The sequence below is a fragment of the Quercus robur genome, chromosome 2 (assembly GCF_932294415.1).
Source record: "Quercus robur chromosome 2, dhQueRobu3.1, whole genome shotgun sequence".
NCBI classification, from domain to species: domain Eukaryota; kingdom Viridiplantae; phylum Streptophyta; class Magnoliopsida; order Fagales; family Fagaceae; genus Quercus; species Quercus robur.
In genome coordinates, this window is record NC_065535.1 from 21,170,745 (window position 1) to 21,192,735 (window position 21,991).

Here is a 21,991-nt window from a genome sequence, read left to right on the forward strand (position 1 = left end):
GCAGTAAGATAAGTAAGGTAAGTTATGCATTCACATGAACATACATTTTGGGTGATGAACATAACAAATATGTTTGTTTGTTGTTTGGATACTATGCTTATATGTTTGGGTTACGTTTGATGTCAATATCTTGCTGCCAAGCCTATTTTCTGCCATGTTTTTTTGATGCTTTGGATAGATGTATGCTAGGTTTAATATGAGATGTAGATGTATGTTAAGGTTGTGGTACATTTGATGTCGTGTTGATTGTTAGATGCATGTTTGTGCGTGCGTGTGTGTGTGTGAAAGAGAGAGAGAGAGAGTATAGAATACAATGTTGAACATTCCTTTAATAAGATTAAGACGTAAGATATAATGAGTGGAAGCTGGCCCACGGGTCGAGCCATTTTTTGTGCCTAACACCTTCTCAAAATCATACCTAAACTCCAAACCCATACTTTGGTAGTAAGATCAGTCCTTCCACATAAGGGCGCTACATTCATGGTTCCTAGACCATAAAACTAGGTGGTGACTCCTTTTTCTCTGCCCCACTCCACTTGGCCAAGGCGTACTCCCCAAAAGCAGCACCGACCACACGTTGTACCCACAATCATTAAACAAGAAGATGAAGATGAAAACAATCTTTCTAAAAAAAAGAAACTTGATCCTAATAAAAGAGAGAACAAAACTTAAGAATTAACATAGGATGGAGACAAAACCAAGCCATAGAAGAAGAAAAAAATTCAATTGAAATTATATTCATTATAAACTTTTCTTCGTAGGAATACAAAGCCCCAACAATGAAAAGGAACGCGGGCATAATAAAGTAAGGCAAGGCTAGTTTTCACTAAATGACGATGTTTTCTCTAAATAGTCTCATTTTGTTGATGGGTATGGAGACAAGAAACACGATGAAAAATCCCACAATTTTCAAAAAAAAAAAAAAAAAAATTGAAAAGAGAGCAATATTGATCACCACCCCAATTAGATTGAGCAACCACAATTTTGAGATTAAAATTGCATTCAACATACTTCTGAAATTTAATGAAAATTGGGAGTGCATCATTTTTACAAGTTATTGGATAAAGCCAGGTAGATCAATTAAAGGCATCTAAAAATGAAACATAATATTTATGACCATTTTAGTACTAAAACAAGCAGGAAATTAATTCACTATTATTTACAATTATAGGTATACAAAATCTAGAAATAACATGAGAAACAATATTAAATGTAGGATGCCCTAAGAGCATTAGCATTGGGGGTGTAACCCCCCCCCCCCCCCCTACAAATTGCTATTTTACAATTACACATGCTCAAATTGAGCTTTACGCTTAAATGTAAGAATTATTGTTGCAAGATTGTATTTTTTAAAATAATTTATTATTGTCTCTCTTTTCTCTCTCTCTCTTCCTATTTATGTCTCTCTCTCTCTCTCTCTCTCTCTCTCTCTCTCTCTCTCATGGGTAAACTTATGGGCATAAATTAAATTTTTGGTAATTTTATGAACATGTAAATCATTATTTAGAACAAAGGATGATGAAAGGGTAGAAAGTTTGGTAGAGAAAATATGTTTCACTGATAGTCCAATACCATTGCCAATGCAAATTTGGTTGGAGCCAAGATAGTCCTCAACTCACACATTCAAATTGGCGAGATCAATAGTGAGATGGTGAGTAGTTCCAGAATTTGGATAACAATTGAGATTAGAAGGTCCATGATGAATGGTGAGATGAGCTTGCATATTTGAATTCAATTTAGTAGAATAAGAATTGTCAAACAATGGTAGCAAGAGAGAGCTACATGACTAGGTTTGTTGCAGACTTGGCATAATGAACAATTGTTGGAGGAAGATTTTATGGAGCCACGACCACGCTCCTTGCCTCTATAATTTTTCTGATTTATGGATGGAGAACCATGACTAGATTAAGGTGAAAGTTATGGTGACCACCATTTCCACCACATGAGGAGTTTCCTGTATTTACAAAATTTGCCCCAGCAAGAGAGAGATCCACATTAGGTTAGTTTTGTTCAACATGCATTTCATAGGCTAGTAAGTGCCCATATAAATCCTCAAGAAAGAGTGGGTTAACACGTGTAGTCACATAAGTAACAAAAGAATCATAGTTAGACACAAGACTAGCCAAAAGGAAGGAGACAAGCTCAAAATCATTCAATCGTTGGTCGATGGCTGCAAGGGGTGGGTGCAAGTGCCAGCAACGAGTCATCCTCCCTTTAGATGAATACGCCTTGGCCTAAAGTGGACCATGGCGGAGGGTGTAAATGGAGTCACCGCCTAGTTTAGGTCTAGGAACCACAAATATAATGCCCTTCAAGGACTGATCTTGACTAGAGCATGTGTTCGGAGTTTAGGTATGAGGATAGGAAGGGGGACCCAACCCCACCCTTCAAGTACTTATGCATCAATGCATGATCATATTCATATACATGTTTATAGCATGCAAACAAGTAAAACCCTAATAAACATAAAAGGGATAAAACAAAACAAAATGATATAAACAGATGTTTACAAATGTGTAAACTAGGTTAAACAGAGCCTAAGCATATACATAAAACAAAGGAAAGACAAACAGAAAATAAATTAAGGCTTTTGAGCAAGAGTATGCGAGTGCATACATAGGGCATGCGTATGCATACTTCGAGTATGTCTGCACACGTATACACACCCAAAACCCTAAACCTAGAAAAGCAAAAAAGAAAACAAAGGAAACAAAGCAAAAAACAAGGAAACTAAAAATCTAGCATGCTTCTAATATAAACACGAAAAGAACCTAAGCTAAACAAACATATCAAAGCACTTCAAACATATATGTATATAAACATAAAAACAAAGGAAAAGCAAGGAAAGTGAACAGCCAAAGTTAGAAACTTTACCTCAACACTAGAACTCTCTAAAACTTGATTTTGACCATTATCCTTAATCAATCTATTCTCAACCAAATCATAAGTGAGTTAGTAAACTTAGAACTCAAAGATAAAGACCAGAAAAGGTCCCAATCAAGCAAAATTTGACTTGAGGATGTTTTGTAAAAAATACCCTCTTGAATTCACTATTTTCTAACGAATCTTATGTGTTTTACCGCTAGAATTCGTCCTCCTTGAAAAGTAACTATTATGGCTTTATATAGTTGAAAAATAGGAGTTTGGGGTGACTCCCAAATAATGTGGGATTCATTCCAAACCAAGTTTTAATGCAAAAAATTTGTCTTTCATAGTTTCTAAAACTCTAACATGCGTGCACATGCCTGTGTATGCGCACACATGCAATGAGCATGCATACGTAGAGCTTGAGTGTGCATACGCATATGCATGTATGTGTGGCACGCCTTTGGATTTTTGTTGCCTTTCTTTCCAAAAATAATTTTATGTTCCAAAAAATTATTATATTTTCCATAAACACTTTCCTTAAGTCAATTTTCATCTAATTGGGCTCTAAACCAACCTTGGGCCTTAAAGTTCCAACATCATTGGGGAATAGGGGCCTGAGTCGAAAGGGGTACAAAATGTGCTGTCTACACGAGAGTATCAACTAGATTAGTAAACTGTTGAAAGTAATTAGCATTTGAAGAGTTGCCTTTCTTTAATGTGGTGAGCTAATAGTAAATATGCATTGTTCGAGCATGAGATTGTGAGGTAAACATGCATTCCAAAGCCTACCAAACATCAAGGGAAGTGAGATATTTAACCACATGAGCAAGGATTTTCTCAAATAGAGATGAGGATTGCACTAAGAATCATCTAATCCTGTAGATGCTTGTGGTGGAACTCTGGATTTTGGAGAATCTAGGTATCACTATCTGTTGCAACAGTGGTGGCTTGTGGTGAAGGGGGTGTAGTCCCATCCAAATATGGTATTTGTCAAATCATGCACCATAGAAGTTTGACAAGTGCCATAAGCATCAAATTCACTTTTCACATCAGGTATATCCTCAATTTTTTCTTTTCTGTTGAACTTTATCCTCATCATGTAGTTAGAAATCTTTCTTCTTCATGACAAGCAACATATTTTTGTCTTCAACAGGTTGAATTAAATTTACTACACATGGTTCAAATATATCACCTTGTTATGTAGGCTCTATAGTATATTCTTCTTGTTGTACAAACACTTAAACAAAATATGTCGACACTTGTAATTCTCTTTCAACGCTAGGTTTTGTTGGTTTAGTGTTATTATTTTATTGTGACATGTTGTTCTTAATGCCTCTTCACTACCAAAAAAAAGAAGAAGATTTACACTAGCATTTCAGAAACACTACAATAGGTCTCTAAAGCATTAGCATAGGTCCGTTTGGGCTGTACCAGCTTTTTATAAATTTGGTAAGGTTTGTTCTATAGTAAGTTGTGTTGTGAGAAACCACGACTTGAGCAAGGTATAGGGGACGGGGGTTTATGTTGATTCTCAAGGTGATCACCCAACCAATCATATTGTACCTCCTAGATCGATATTTTTACATTATTGGAGTCATGAATAATTTATTTATGGTCGAAAACAAACAAACAAAAAAAAGAGTAATGAATTATATCTTTATCTCATTGAAAATTATTCAAATTACATGATTTTAATGACAAATAGAAGTTATAAAACTTTAGTTTCTTGTTATAATTTAAGAAAAGTACACAACTTTGGTTCCTAGTTACATTCTAGAAGATGCAAAACTATATTGGATAAGTTACTATAAAGAACCAATGATCCAAGTAATTCGGGGCTAAGTTACAAAATGGAAATATATTAGGCACTCATTCCACTCGACCTAAATTGGTCTTCTAGGAGATAATGTCCAATATTCATGTCATGTAACTTTCAAGCAATCAAACGTGTTATAGCAGTCCAAACATGTGATGTTTTAAATTTAAGCATAAAATTAGTCAAATGTGATCATGGGTTTAAGCATATGAACATGATAAGGTTCACAAAAATCAACATATAATCGTATAAACATGCAAAAATCAAATTTGTTATGTCATGTCATCATTCAACAAAAAATCATATTTTAGCGTATGATGACTCTATAATTTCATGTGCATTAATCACTTAAATTTTAGATTATAACATATGTGTATTTGATCAAGCATGTCAGTATTTGAATACCCCAAAAAAAAAAGATTTTTATTATCCATCATTTCACATTATCATAAATCAAATAAAATTTTAATTATCATATACATCATTCGAATTAGATTTTTATGAACAACATGTTGACAGATTTGAGCCCTAGTCTAAGGACACATTTTCACCATTCATTCTATCCCATGTCATTGTACCACCTCATGATAGATAAATCTAATGCAATAAAGTGTGGAAAATTAAATTAGGGTTTTTAATGTTATAACTACCTATACATAAAGTTGTCAAAATCGGGATCCTACGTAGGATCGTTGAAGGTAGGTGAGATAGTAAATTGTAGGATCGGATCGTGAATCGTAAGATTCTACATATTTTCAGATTTAATTCAAAAAAAAAAGTTGATAATGGCTTTGTATGTTGAATAATCATGTAAATTATAAATTCATCCATAAAAAAACTTAGATTTGCATCATATAATGATATTTGCATGTCATACATCACTAAGTCTATACTAAAGAAGCAAATATATTTAAGTTTTGACCCAATGTATTGCAATACATGTTTAATTAGCAACCAAATACCAAAATATTTATCAAAACATATGGAAAATATTTTCCAAGTTCTAAGTTCCAAGTTTGAAATCCAAAATAAGTTAGCAAATGGAAATTAGCTAACTACAATATGAAATCCAAAAGTAAGATGAATATTAAGGTGAAGTGAACATTTAATTATTCTCATTCTAAGATTCTTATAACCACCGTCCTAAATTTCTAATCATCATCATCCATTTCATCATCTATGTAAATATTATATATTTGTATACTAGAGCTGCAAAAGACATCAAAATACAATTTCATACTCAACTATTCAAGTTATACCGCTTAACAACAATTAGAGAGCATGCTCAAAAAAATCAATCAATCAATATACAAATACAAGCATAACTGCTAAAACTATATATAAAAAAAATATTTTAGTAATATTAGAACACAAATTAGCATATTGATCAAACAAATTTAACAACATTATAACTTAAAAGGCAGCAAACCCAACATCAAATTCTTCATTTAGAAAGGATGAAGTATTCCTTCATTTTGATTACAAGTGAACTAGAAACTAGAAAACATTTTCTTAAGTTAACATAATTTTATAAAATAAAAAATAAAAAGCCATACCATCACAATAAGAAAAAAAATAAAAACCCTTGAAACTTCATCAAAACAAAAAATTTATTCCATACAAAAATAAAAATAAAAAACCAAAAATTTATGTTTTTGGTAGGATCGGTCAGATCCTATATGATCCTATACAATCCTACATACGATCCTAGTGCGATCCTAAACATTTTGGTGAGGTGGGATCATAAAATCATACGATTCTACAATCCAAATCGCGATTTTGACAACCATGCCTGCACGTCTCTTGCCAAAATGACACTGGTGGAGGGCCTTTGCATTTGAGCCTTCATTCCTAGGGTACTTCAGCTCATCTCCTCAAATTATCCATAAATTTCCTCCTTGAATTCCAAAATAAAATTGTGCCTTTGTCACTTGGTTGATTAGTTGAAAGATTGGTTTTTTGCATCCAATATGTTGATTTATCTCTTCTTCTTTTTTCTATTGTAATTGCTCCTTTGTTATTTTACTGCTTCTCTATGTTGATGATACATTACTCTAACTAACAATAATCCCTCCTTCCTCGATTCAATGCATATGAGCTTAAGGATATTGGATTCTTTTATTGCTTCTTCAGCTCCTAGCTAGATTCACAACCTCTGCTCTGTTTGCTCATTAGTCCAAATATGACTCTAATTTATTTCTTCGTTCATCATATATTTGCTTGAGTGCAAGCCTTACAAGACTCTTTGCACCCCACATAATGCCTTAATAAGCATGAAGCAAGATGGTACCCTTTTATCTGATCCCTCCTCCTATCACAGCCTTGTTGGAGCCCTACAATATACCTCACCTTTACCAAATTTGATATTGCATTTTCTGTTAATCGGATCTATTAGTTTATGTATGCCCCCAAATGATATTCATTTTGCTATTGTCAAACTGATTTTGCATTACCTTGAGGGGTCCATTGATTATGGTATTCTGGTTCTCTTCAAGCCTGGTCCTATCACTTATTTGTCTGCCTATGCAGATGCTGATTGGATTGGTGACCTCTTTGATAGCAACTCTACATCTGGTTTTATTGTCTTCCTTGGATCCAAGTCCAACCATATCACTTGGTTAGCCAAGAAAAAATCTACTGTCTCTCGCTTTTTTAATGATGCTGAGTATCATTCCTTAGCTTCTACTGTAGCTAAACTTTATTGGTTTTGCATCATTCTTAAAGATTTGGGTGTTTTCCTTCATCATATGCCTCAAATTTGGTGTGACAATATTTGGCTCTTGACATTGCCTCTAATTCTGTCTTTCATACTCACATCAAACATATTGAAGTTTATTTTCATTTTGTTCGAGAATGTGTCCCCTACAAAGATTTGAAAGTTAGTTTGTCTCTACTTCTGATTAGTTAGTAAAGATTTTTACCAAAGGCTTATCTTCCTCACAATTTCTCTTCTTAGTTCTTACTATCGAAACAAATGCCCACCTCACAAGTCACAACATTGGTGATTAAATCCAATATAGTTAGAATTACTTAGATAGTTACAGTTGGTTAGAATACGTAGAAGTTAGTTTGTATAGTCTATTAGTATAATACTATTAAAAATGCTAAACCAAAAAACTTTTTTACAAACTACTGATGTGATAGGTGTTTATCTCATAATTGTTTTTCATTAAGCACTCGTAGGCTGCCACTCAATTAACTTAGACCATGTCAAGCTCAAACTCAAGTTTTAACGTTCGAAATGCAGTCAATTCTGTCTCAATCTAGTATAATTTTTTAACAAGCTAAACTTGGACAAAATAAAGCACCACTGGTGGATTCGACTCATTTATTTATTCTTTTCTTTCTCCGTTTTTCTTCTTCAATTTGTATTATCTTACCATGGAGAGATTTTTAATTCTTAACACACTTCATTTTTCTTTACGCGGTTTCGCTGCTAAGCAAGAAAAATTTTGTATTTTAGTTTGATGTGATGGAAATGTCTGTACTCCAAGTCACCCCGCAGTCCGTGGGATTTTGCCCAGGCTGTTCCTTTGAATTTTGAACATAGACACAAGAAATTGACATGAAAAGGAAATGATGTATACGTCTCCATGTGCATGTCCCTGTTTTGTCTCGCATAAGACATAAGAAAAATAGTATAAAGTTAGACCTTTGCGAAGAGAAAGCGAAATTTCTAGAGATAATTTAGGGCAAGGAAAGTGCAGAAAAATTAGGAATTAATCCACATACTATCTTCTCAAAAAATAAATAACAAAAATCCACATACTAGAATTTAAAAGGAAAAAAAAAAAAAAAAGACATTTGCAAAAAGTAACAATTGTTGTATACATTTGCAAAAAATGGTAAGAATTGTACTTTTTTTTTTGGCAAATTTGTATATAATATTTGCCACTTTTTGTATGTTTACAATGTAAATTTACATTGCAATTTGCAAGTATTAATGTAAACATAGAATTTTCCTTAAAAAAAAAAAAAATTGAAGGCTAAACCTCTGTGTACATAGAGTGTAGACTGTAGAGCTTCATTTGTTATTTTTTACTTCTGAAGTTGGTAATAGTATGAATTTAACTTCGCACTTTACCAACTTCAAAAAGAGACTCTCTGTTTTTGAAGCAAAAACTAATTAAGTATACATAATTGACCCCCGCAAAAGTCAAGCTAAAGCACATGTTTAGTTAACTTGTGAGAATTGCATGCATTGAGGGAGTATTAATAAAGCAGTCACGCATGTGGTTCAATAGCTTAAACATTGAACAACCATATGGAAAATTATGCAGTGATTTGACATCTTCTTATACATTGCCGGGAACTAAATATAGAATAGATTATAGATCCCCTTCGTGTCAATACTCAATTGTGCAAAGAAAAATTAAGAAATGTCATTTCTTCTTTCTTTCTTTCTTTTATAATGCTAATAACTAAGTTGGGTTTCAGGAGTTGGGCCACCCTTTTATTCAAATGGAACTAAGGCTTTGGGTCTTCAAGATAAATGTATGAGTTTCACAATTTCTAAGGCAAACATATTCTGGAAAATGAGTATCCTAAAAACATTTTTTTTTGGAAACTATCTCATTTTTTGTGTGTCTCATAGCGACCTACAAAATGAAAATGAAAATGTCTTATGATGTTTGATACAAGCAACAAATTAACATTTCTTGTATATTTCAAAACATGAAAGGAAATTATGAGAATAACATCGTTTTTTAAAAAATAAAAGCAGAAAACCACCTCTTGAAAATAAGAAAAAAATTTATTGAGGTTTTGTCGTTGACCAATTTTTAGTTTCCTATGACCCATATTTTTTTAATGCTACAAAACACTAGAAAGCTCAAAGAACTATTATTAAGAAAGGTTCTTTTTGTCAAAACAAATGAAGAATAAGACTCATTTTGTGTATAAAAAAAAAAAATGTGTTTTATAGGGAGTCCATCATAGAACCAAGGAGAAAGACGTGCTTTAAGCCCAATTCATAAGATAAGAGAGAAATGAGTTGAACATGTAATGTGGGTAACATCGTGGGTTGTGAGCCCAATTTATGTAGTGCCAAGATTTGAGCTTCAAGCCCATCTCGTGAAGTAACACTATTTTGGTTTTAAGTCCATTTTATGAGCTATGAACTTGTTATGCGCGGTAAAGAAGACATGAGCTATAGGCCATCCTGTGAGAAGATCAAGCGTTATGGATCATAAGCTCGATCTGAAAATATGTCGATTCTTGGTAAGACAATCTAACCCCCTCTTTCTTTCTTTTTCTTTTTTTTTATTTTTTTATTTTTTTAATAAACAGTAATACTTATTAAAACATACATGAAAATAATAATAATAATAATAATAGTATTTTAAACCAGGTTTATAATACATTACATAACCCGGCCTAACATTTCTAGTTGTACACTGTGGTTATAAACAGCGGACACTAGACACAACAACCAATGTGGGATAAACATCTCTATTTTCTTTTTCTTTTTTCTTTTTTGAGTAAACAGTAATACTTATTAGAACGCACACGAAAATAATAATAATAATAATAATGATAATAATAATAGTGTTTTAAACCGGGTTTATAATACATTACATAACTAGAGTATTACCAATGTGGTAATACAATCTAACTATCATGTAGTTTCTCAAAAAAAAAAAAAAAAAAAAAAAAAAAAAAAAAAAAAACTGATCATGTAGCTATATGGACAGTATGTTTTTCGACCTTTTGGTCTTCGAAATACCAAATAGGCCAAATGAATTCACAGCCTTGTTATTAACATTCCCTAGACTAGAATAAAAATTGAAGCATTATTTGTAGGATTTCTTTTTTAGATTATGTCAATGTTATTGTGATTTTTTGTCTGGTCAAATTATAAATAAATAAATAAATAAAAATTGTTGTCCAATAAGGAAGTTTGATGGAACCTCTCCTACACAAAAAATAATAATATTAAAAATAAAATATTACATCAACAAATAATGAAAAGTAATCATTATGAATTGAACGATACAAATTTAAATCATATACATACATATATATATATATATATATATATATATATAAAAGAGTCCATCTTCTTAATTCAATGTCTATTTGCTTGAGATGTGCACTTCAAAATTTTCAGATTATGTAAGCCTATTTTATTTTTGTATATATTCTTTCACATAATCAATACAAAGTGTAGTCAAGTGATATTGTCTGAGTGTCAAGATTCAAATCTCTCTTTTCATTGTTACAAATTTACAATAATAATAATAATAATAATAGCCGCTTATTAAGATTTTTTGTTAGAAACGTCTATGTTCAGAAATCTACAAGCATTTCAAATATATGTATTTCCCCATCATACACTCATTAGGTTATTATAGAAAATTTTCTCACAAAAAAAAAAAAAAAAGTTATTATAGAGAAAAATATCCTGAGAATGGCTCCAAGATCTCGGTAAGAGGTTTTGAACCTATTATAAGATTTTAGAAACTACTAAGTCACCACTGCACACCCTTAGTGCGATGATTACTCCACAAGTATAAATGTTTATGGGGTATGGGGGGAAGGGCCGAGGTTCAAGTCTCTAGGAAGGAGCTTCACACACATATACACTTAGGCTCCGCTTGGGAGTTCATAAGGGAAGGGAATGGAATGATCATAAGAGAATGGAATGGAATGGAATGGAATGTCTTTAAGTAAGGGAAAAGAATGGAATAGAATTAAAGTAACCTTGATTGGATGTTTTAAAATAAATGAATGGAAAGGAATGAAAATGAATGAAATGTAAGTAATCTTATTTGGGAGCAACATGGAGGGAATGGAATCATTTTATGACAATATTACTATTAGACCCCTATTTTAAAATAAAGAATTGAATATACAGGGGTATTTTGGGAGTTTTAGTAAAAAAATCATTAAATCTAATTTCATTCCCTCCCATTCCTCCCAATTTCGGGGGAAATGAAAATTTGAGATTTCAAGGGAATAGAGAGGAATGAGTATTCCCTCCTACCCATTCCATTCCTTCCTACTTAAACTTCCAAACAAAGGAATGAGCTTTCCATTTCCTCCATTAAAACTCCCAAATAAGGGAAGGGAAGAATATTCTAAAATGATTCTTTTCATTCATTTCCATTCCATTCTATTCTCTTCTCCCAAGCGGAGCCTTAGATTAGGCTAGAGTAGAATTCTATCTTGTATAAAAAAAAAAAATAAAAAAAAAACAAAAAAAAAAAAACAAACTATTAAGCCAACTCTTAAAAATTGCTATTATGACATCAATATGGTAAAGAAAACAGCTAACTCTATTTCCATGTGAAGCATCTGTATTTTTAAACAAGTTTTAATGCAATTTCAGTATATAGCTAAGCTATTTCCTTTCTGGTAAAGAATTTAGCCAGAGTTGAATATGTCCTCAAACCATTGGTAACCAAGGAAACTCATCCTTCATTGCCACCTGCTTAGCATCTTTCAGTTATAAACGCAATTGGCTCGAGAAGTTTTTGGTGATCCCATTGGAGAGAGAGAGAGAGAGAGAAGCATGATTGGCACTAATGCATCTTCTTGTTTCACTGCTTCGCAATACCCAATTTTAGAACAAGGTAGATATGTTCTCTTCTTTCCGTGAATATTCATTCTCATTTGTTATTTTCTTCAAGGGAATAGCCAAATTCAAGTTGCGTTATACTTAATTTTAACAGATGTGCTGCAGAGAAAAATATGGTCCTCGAAAACCCAAACAAGAGGTAAGCAAACTATTACTTTTTCACTCAGTCAAATTTTGAATTTTTGAAAGATTTTCAGTTGATCAGTGCTTATCCTCATAGTGGGAGAATTTTTTTTTTTTTTTTTTTTCTTCTTCTTTTGGGTAACGTTTAGTTAATCTCAGGTTGAATTTGTAGTTTAATTTGGAGATGAGTAGAGAGGAGAAGGAAAGGTGACCGAAATGAACTAAATTTAATACCATTTTAGTTACCTTCCCCTCTATGCTGATCTTCTTTTCCTTAATCTCTTTGTTCCAAACATAAGATGATTGGAGAGGATTATTCTCGAATTCAGATTAGCCAGTTCTAGTAATGATATGAAAATAAAGAAATAAATTAATCCTTTTTTTTTTTTTTTAAGTTAGAGACTTAGAAGTTTAGCCCCATTGTTTTATTTTAACAAAAATAATTCAACTTATTAAGTTGACCATTTATAATGGTCAATGGGTTTCCAACTAAAATGCCGCAACAACAAATCACAAAGTAATATAATGTAAAGAATACAGTGATTTATTAACAAAGTGAAAAACCTATAGACACGTTCAAATGAAAAAAAAAAACACCTAAGGATATCACCTACCATGGAAAATTTCAACCCCGTTTGTTACACTCACTCAAACATATGTTTTCAGTTTTTAAGTGCATGCACCAAACACTATTTGCAATTGAAGTTTACAATAGAAATAAACCCCAATTCTCGATCGATCAAGATTCGGTCAAAAGTCGATCAACAACTAGATTTCAATTGATTGAAAGTTGATTGAGATGTAGTCGAGATTCCAAACTTGACTTGAACTAATTCTTGGACTTTGTCTTACACTTTTAATTATGTAGTCTTTTTTTTTTTTTTTTTTTTTGATGAGATTAATTATGTAGTCTTTATTCTAACATTCTTCCTCACTTATTTCGTCGAACTATCTATGTGATGAGAATCTTTTTTTTATTATATATGTAATCATTTCTTATGTTTCAATCTATTGTCGTAATTTTGTCATAATTTGATATCAAATTTATGCTATTTAAGCTACTTAACAATACTTAATGTCCTTTCTAAAGAGATTTATTTTTATGTTGTATGCCAAAGGCTAGAAGCCGATCTCAAATTTATTCTATAAGCTAATTAACAATTATTTAATGTCAAAAGGCTATTAGGAAATATTTTTCATTGAATTTTTTTTTTTAATATAAGATAGAAATTTTATTCTAGTCTAATATAAGTGTATATATGTGTAAAACTTCTTCTTAAATACTTGAACCTCAGCCCTTCCCCCCTCCCCGAATAAGCATTTATACTTGTGAAGTGATCATCGCACCAAAAGTGTGCAGTGGTATTGAATTAAGAATAGTAAAATCCAATCATTTAACCATTATTTTAACATTTTTCTTTACATTTAATCATTTAATTATTCTAACAAATAATACTCAAAGGATGTAAAGTATGAACCAAGGTTTTTAAGGGGAGAGTTTTTACTTTTTACTTCCTTTTTTTTTTTCTTTTTTTCTTTTTGGTACTTTTTATTGGCAAAGTAGTTTTGATTTTTTTGAACGATTTTCCATAGTTGCAGGATTTACGCCCTCAAATCTCCTGATATTACTAACATACGCCAGCTGTAATTTAAAAAACATCCAGCCAAATTCTAGTGGTTGAATATTTTTAGGGTCAGTTAGTAGTTCAGTAATCCATTCAAATAACAAATTGACAACTTTAAAAGTAAATCTTTTCTTCAGGTGGATATATAAATATATATATATATATATATATAGTTTATAATTAGAGACCCAGGCCAAAAGTGAACATGATCAAGCTGGTTGGTACATTTCTTTAATGCATGTATATTAAATTCTAATAATAAATGAGCAGAACATAGTAGGCTTGCATTGAGTTCCATAGTGTCATTCATATTTTGTAATAGCTAGGTAATGCTGTAATGGCAAGTCTGAATTTTTCTAAGGGGCCTAAACTATATATATAAATAATGTTTAAATCCACAAAACACATTATATAATACTAGACACGTGCAATGATACTTTTTTTTTTTTTTTTTTTTTGCTTTTTTGGTTTAGTGTTATAATATTTAAAAGTAATATATAAATAATCGTGTGTATTTTTTTTTTTTTTTTAACGAAAGAGGTAAGATAACGTAGAATAATATTTAAAAATAAAATAAAGATAATGTCCTAAGTTTTAGGCCGAAGGGAGAAGATAAAGGAAAAATCCTAAAACTTAGGAACTGTAAATCACTCTTTTAACCCGTTTTTGTTTTTTAATTTAAAATTAGTTAACTTAAAGATAGGGGTATTTTAAAGAGTTTAAAAATTTGTGTGAGGGTATTTTAGTAGCCAAAATGTTGAAAACCAAACACGGAATCCTGCTATCAATAGTATAGATAATTTTTTATATTTACATTATATATAGAATTTATATTTTTTTTAAAAAAGACTTCAATATGATTTATTTTACATATATATATATATATATATATTAGTTTCATGTATATAATTTTTTATCAAATCAATTTTATGTAATTCAAGGAAAACATTTTCTTTCATTAAATCATGTGTAATTATCCTTTAAATTATATTAATTATAATTAATAGTTTTTAAATTTTTAAAAAAAAATTTTCAAATAAATTAAAGAATACACATTTAAGTATAGCAATAGTTTTTAAAAAAGAATAAATAGGTATATAAATTAAAAAAAAATTTAGATAAATTAAATGATAAATGTCATTCTTATGTGCAATGTAATAGATATATATAGAGGAGAGAAAAAAAAAATTTATGGATGAAAAAGCAGAACATGTCCCAAATTTTTAACCATAAAAATCTCAGCATCTTCTATTCTAGCGAAAAAATAATAATTTCTTGCATCCCACATCCCTAACTCTCTAAATGCAAATAAAAATGAGTTTTTTTTTTTTTTTTTTTGGGAAAAGAAAAAGAACCTTTAAGAAAATGATTCGCTTATTTATATATTCTTTGATTCTCAAGAAATATATATATATATATATATATATTCTTTTATGAACATACTTTTAAATGCTAATAAAATCTTTGAGTTATGTATGAAAAAAGGAGGTGAATATTATAAAATAAAAAAATTTACATTTTACCATCCTAAACTTTTTGAATGCACGTTTTGCACCCTAAATTATGACCCTTATTACATTTTATACCCTAACATTAAGTTTGCTGTTAGCTTGGATGGAAATTCAAAATTTAAGGGACAAAGTGTAATCAGGAATATAATTTAAGGTGGTAAAGTATAATTTATTTTTTGTTTTTAAAGTATTGAGAATAGGAGGAATTAAGTCTTTTCACGTGATGTCATATTTTTCTATCCAAGTTAACATTAACAGCAAACTTAATGTCGGAGTACAAAGTGTAATATGGATCGTAGTTTATGGTGCAAAATGTGCATTCGAAAATTTTAGAGTGTAAAGTGTAATCTGGGGTATAATTTAGGGTGGTAAAATATAATTTTCCTTAAAAAAAATGACATTAATACTTTAAAAGAGTGTGTATGAAGGGAGATAATTAAGTAAAAATGTAAAATTCACTCATATGAAATTTTAATGATAAAATAAAGGGAGTGAGAATGTCCCAAATGTGTCTAAAAAGCTTTTTATTTTTGGCTTTTTGTCATACATTTAATATAAAAATTACCAAAATTTGTTTTATTTTATTTTATTAATATTATGTAAATAAGTTACCAAAAATTGCGGGTATCCAATCAAACACTAAATTGATATCAAGTGATTTAATTTGTTTAAATTGGAGAATTCAATACGTTTGGGAACATAGAAGTTTTCAAATTATTTCAATGGGGAAAAAAGTCAAGGGTGTATAAGGATGCGTAAAATTATTTCCAAGAAAACTAAAATATAATTAGTTAATGAGATGAGCATAAGAGTTTTTATCAAGAAAGCACGGGTGCAGCTCCAAGGTCGCCACACTCGCACTGGACTCGTCCCGACGCGGCATCCGACATCTGACTTGCCCCCTTTTTTTTTTTTTTCAATTAGTGCCGATTTGGCTTGATTTTGGCGGAAATGGGAGCCGAAACGGCAAAATCGATCCAATTCCGGCCGATACGGCTGCCGAAATAGGCTGAAATGGGCAACTGGCCGCCATTCTTCTGCTTCATGTGGCCTTGTGAAAGGAAAAAAAAAAAAAAAAACAATGAGAAGGAAGAAGAAGATGAGAAGACACAAAAAAAAAAAAAAAAAAAAAAAAAATGGTTGGACGAAGAATAAATGTATATAACAAAAGAATATAAATTAAGTAGGTGGGATAATCAATTGTTTCATGCGGATGGGCTTAAGAATTGGAAAATGAGTAAAGGAACCTTCTTGAAAAGTGGTTTTTTGTTTACAATTACCAAAAATATTGATTTTATTAAAAACAAATCATAAATTATTGTTTTTTAATAATAAACTCTACCCTTTATTTGAATTTTTTTATATAAAAAATATTAAATTTACTATATAAAAAAAATTTTAATAATTTTTTAATCGCCGCACCGCACCCTACTTTTTCAAAAATTGCCGAGTCCCGCACCCGCACCCGAATCCAGAAATGCACCCGCTTCATAGGTTTTTATACACATGAGATTTATGTAAATATTTATTTAGTTTTAAGCGCATTAAATATTTATGTTTATTCTTTTATTTAGATTAGCTATTTGAAATTACTTTTCCGTAGCGATATCCTCATGATAAGTCAGAAATTGAGAAACAAGTTTGATAATAATTAAAAATATATATTATTTAATCAAGTAGGCAAGGTGATTCTGAACACATCCATTTGCTTTGCCAATTTACTGGTGTACGAAGTCCAAACAACACATACCAGAATTTGTAATATTCCAGAAGTGAATACTATTTATGTTAATGATCTTAATTGTCTTAAAACTTGTTCAGGTTGTGTTATTCCTCTTCAGGTGGTATCAGTGAAGCAACTAAGAAGCAAATCCATCATATGCCAACAGAAGAAATGTTTCAGATGTTCTTCCACAAGATTTTCTTCTTTGACAGATGATAGTAAAAACCATGAGAGTATAACAACCATCAGAAGTCATGTCATAACCAAGAAATACCAACTTGGTGCCACATATAAACATGAATATGCATCTAAACCTGAGGATGATTATTCGACGAGCTTTCTTAATGTTCTATCTAAGCAATTAGAAGCTTTCTACTTGTTTTCACGTCCTCACACTGTAATTGGCACCGTGAGTTACATATCTTTAGTTACCTGAGAAAAAACAATTTGACAGCATCTTTCTTTTGGCTGAGAGATAACATGAATTTGACTATGATATATTTTGTGTTACTTCTTTTAATCAGGTTATAGGGATAGTATCAGTTTCTCTTCTTCCAGTAGAAACCGTTGCTGATCTGACTCCTACATTTTTTATGGGTTTATTGAAGGTAAATTTTGGTCAGGTAGAGATGAACTTGCATACTAGTACTAAATTAACAATTTTGTTTTCCTATTGTCAGGCATTGGTACCCTCCATATTGATGAACATTTACATTGTCGGTTTGAATCAATTGTTCGATGTTGAAATAGACAAGGTAAATCATTATATACTTTAGAGTAAATTTTAAAATGTACAAGATATGTATCATATTTCAATTTCTTAGATACAATGCATGATTGCCCCATTGAAATGCACTTCATATACTTGGGATTAAAGCTTGTTGTTGTACATGCTTACAGGTTAACAAACCTGATCTCCCTGTGGCTTCTGGTGCCTTCTCAATGAGTACTGGAATCACAATTGTTACTGCATCTTTATTGATGGTAAGTTGGGAGGCATGATCCTTCATGTTCTGATTATACTGACAGATAGATTATTGAACTGTTTGGAAGTTGCAAAATTATGCTCTTTCAAATTTTTTATTCCAGTTTGGGAGGACGCAAACTAGAACATTTTCAATCAGTCTTTTGAGAAATAAACTAAAACTACATTTTTCAAATTTGTACATATTTTACCTTTTGTAAATTATGTTGAAGGTTATTTTTGTCTGGCTGAATTTTCCAATTTCGTAGGCAATTGATGTTCAAACTGACACAAATATCCTCTTCACAGGTACCAGTAGTAGTGTAGATTATATATGCCTTCCAAAATTTTCTCACATCAATCTTTCTGGTGTTATTTTACAGAGTTTTGCTATGGGAATCATTTTTAAATCACCACCACTTTTTGCTTCACTTCTAGTGGGTTTTCTGCTTGGAAGTGCATATTCCATTGATGTAAGTTTCCTAATGCTTATGTATTCTGTGTTTGTTGACATTAGTTCAAGAAAAGAAAAGTAATTAATATAATCAATAACCTAATCTTCCAATATAACTGGAAGTCTAGAAGACACTTTAAAAGAAAACAAAAATTAGTATCTAAGTGCTATTTGTAAATTGAACTGAAAACAAATTTTGGCACATCGGAAGAATATGCAATGTAGGCCTTATGAATTCTTAAACCTATTAGTCCCCCTTTTGGCAAACCTCTCTCTCTCTCTCTCTCTCTCAACAGCTTTGTGGCTGGCAATTCAGTGTCATATTGTTCATAGTTGTGCTACTTTTGAACATTTTTCACTTGAAGTTTGATTGCAGCTATATTGCCTTAATGTTGGAATGCCAAATGTGTCCAAAATTCATATCCTAAAATACATGGTTTAGCATTGTTGACCTTACACAACATTGGATTGTTTATTTGTTTGGGCAAAATTACCCTTTTAATATAAGCGTGTGTAAGTGTGTGCAACTGTAACTTGTGTATTGCAGTAGTGGATAATTTGATTAAAGTTTGTCTCTGTCTGTGTTATAGCTACCCTTTCTCAGGTGGAAGAGAAACGCAGTTCTTGCCGCAACTTGCATCCTCATTGTGAGGGCTGTTGTTGTTCAACTCGCTTACTTTTTACACACGCAGGTATATACAACTCCTAAAATTTGTAGGGGACTTGGTATGCAAGACAAATAGCACTCTTACTACATTTGATGAAGAGACTTTTATTTTACATTCTAATTTGGTGTTCCTCATTTTCTGCTTTCTACAAAAATGGTGACTATAACTGAAGAACTATGTGCTTGGTAGACCAGTCATGATAACAAAATCATTGGTATTTGCTGCGGCTTTCATGTGCTTCTTCTCTGCTGTCATTGCATTATTCAAGGTAAGAACTGTAATTTAACCAGGTAATTTATTTACAGTTTTAGTTGCTTTAAGTATTGCTCCTAATAGTGAAGTGTTGATTTGGAGAGCTTGAAAAGGCATTACATAATATAGACCATTTATGTACCTGATGATAGGAGTATAAAGTCAAAATATTCCAAAACATTTATGGTTTGAAAGCCAAGTAATGCTTATCCATTGGATGCTAGAGGAAAATTAAGGTCATCGTACCTAGTGCAAAAAGGAAGAATATAAATTACAAGGGATCATTGACACAATTACATGAGATGCAGTTCCTGATTCGTACAGTAATTTGCAATGATGTATGCAAATTCAGTGATGAATGGCTCCACTAAAGGGCATGGAATTGTGCCTTCAAATGTCATAGAATATAAAATGGAATTATCCTATTTTCCTGAATCTTTAACCGTCCACAGTTCATTTATCCATTTTGCTGCAGTTTTTTTTTTTTTTTTTTTTCTAGAAATTTCAAATCACTTGTGCATGTCATCATGCTGCATATATTTAATGGTTATTAATTCACATCTTATTGTCATTCTAACAGGACATACCTGATGTGGATGGTGATAAAGAGTTTGGAATTCAATCATTCAGCGTTAGACTTGGTCAAGAAAGGGTCTGTATATCAATATTGCTTAAAGTATTTTCCTTACTTTGTTTGGTTGCCTAGCAGAGGATGTAGAAGACAAAAGATTTTTGCTATGTTAACAAGCATGCAACCCAACTAATTATGGTGTTTCAAAAGCAAGATTTGAAATATTGCCTTATATGTACTGTGATATTCCTGATAGGTATTTTGGCTTTGTGTTAATATGTTAACATTGGCATATGGGGCTGCTGTGGTGATAGGTGCTTCTTCTTCATTCCTTCCAAGCAAGCTAGTTACGGTATGTAAGTGTACCTTGGCAACTAATTTTGCAGTTGTATGTCCATTTATTAACATTTGTTGATGCAGATATTAGGACACTTGGCACTTGCTTCTTCCCTCTTGGTTCAAGCTCAATCAGTTGATCTTGCCAGTAAAGCCTCAGTGACTTCTTTTTACATGTTCATATGGAAGGTGAGTGATTATATATCAGTTTCCGTTTTTGGTAAGTACTGCAATCTTTTGTTTTGGTTAAATACATTTAAATGGCAGTAATGACAACTGCAAAGTAAATTCTTCATTTCAAAGTCATTGGCTCATCGCAATTATATTCACCTCCATGCCTTTTCTTTATTTGAGAAATTTGTTAGTTAAGGTGAAGTTGACTCATCCAAATTCCAATGCTGTGAGTAATGAGTAATAGGGAGTTAGGGAGAACATTTTTTCACAATGGTGGACACAGTATGTTGCGATTGTAATAACATCATTTTCACTTGGGTCCTTCGGTGATACCTTTTATTATTACTCACCAATCAAAGCATGCTTGTGTACTTATTGGAAATGTAGTGGACTAGTTTATTTGTGCGAGACATCCAAAGCCCCCCAATAGTAGAGTGATAGGTCAAGGTCAACATTGCAAGCCTATAGCTTCCTAGTACAATAAGCATTTTTATTTAAAATCGACTTCAAGTAAAATTTGGAATCCTACATAACGTACTAGGCTACTAGCTCTTGTACTAAAACAAAATTAAAGGCTGGTTTACAGTTGGAACGAATTCAAACAAGGAAGGTAAACAAAATTTTTGTTGGTTCTAACACTTTTTCATAACAAAAATTATATAAAAACAAGATTGCAATTTACACACACACACCAAAAATTAAAAAACCTTTTTCTATTTTATTTTTATTAAAGTTGCAGTCAAATGCAATGATTTTACTTCTAGGGGTTATCCAACTTCTCTCTCTCTGAACACAAGACCAGTTGCTTAACTTTTTCTCATACATAAGATCAGAGTTCATGTGCAAGTTTGATTTTAAAAGCAAGCAAGTTTTATTCTTTAAATCCATACTGATTAGTGATGTTTCTGCAGTTGTTCTATGCCGAGTACTTCCTCATTCCTTTTGTACGCTGAGAAGAAAATTAAGGGTCACTTGCTAAAACAAAAGTAATGCCACATTTTCACATTTTCAGATTTGTCCAACTTGGGAGCGATTTGGAGAGTTACTAGGCAACAATATCTGCCTAATCGGTCTTCCTGCAAATGACATTTTCAGATTTGGTTTTTTTTTTCCCCAAGTTTTTTGGTTATGTTGTGACCTATTCGAATAAAGACATGTCATAGGCAAACATCCTTTTTTTTCTTTTTCTTTTTTTAGAAGTATAGGAAAACATTTAAATCTATGTTATCCATTTATTTCAATAAAAAATTTCATGTGAAAATAGTTTTCTACATCTTCCTATATTTGGTAGTATCAGAAAAAATAAATAAAAAGAAAACTATCTTTA

The 21,991-nt window shown here is 31.5% G+C and overlaps 1 protein-coding gene across 1 annotated transcript; it reads left to right on the plus strand.

Moving 5' to 3' along the window:
* Positions 1 to 6,957: 6,957 nt before the first annotated feature.
* Positions 6,958 to 21,617, plus strand: LOC126696115 (homogentisate phytyltransferase 1, chloroplastic-like). Its single transcript, XM_050392903.1, has 12 exons — positions 6,958 to 7,258; positions 17,344 to 17,654; positions 17,770 to 17,853; positions 17,926 to 18,000; positions 18,146 to 18,229; positions 18,593 to 18,682; positions 19,254 to 19,355; positions 19,504 to 19,599; positions 20,164 to 20,235; positions 20,411 to 20,506; positions 20,575 to 20,679; positions 21,576 to 21,617. The coding sequence occupies exons 1-12, from the start codon at positions 6,958 to 6,960 to the stop codon at positions 21,615 to 21,617; spliced, it is 1,458 nt and encodes a 485-aa protein (XP_050248860.1).
* Positions 21,618 to 21,991: the final 374 nt, after the last annotated feature.

Bases quoted from the DNA above. Each gene is read 5' to 3' on its own strand.
- LOC126696115 (XM_050392903.1), top strand. From the start codon at position 6,958: ATGAAGCAAGATGGTACCCTTTTATCTGATCCCTCCTCCTATCACAGC. The intron at 17,655-17,769 runs GTGAGTTACATA...TCTTTTAATCAG, and splicing joins CTCACACTGTAATTGGCACC to GTTATAGGGATAGTATCAGT. The intron at 19,600-20,163 runs GTAAGAACTGTA...TCATTCTAACAG, and splicing joins CTGTCATTGCATTATTCAAG to GACATACCTGATGTGGATGG.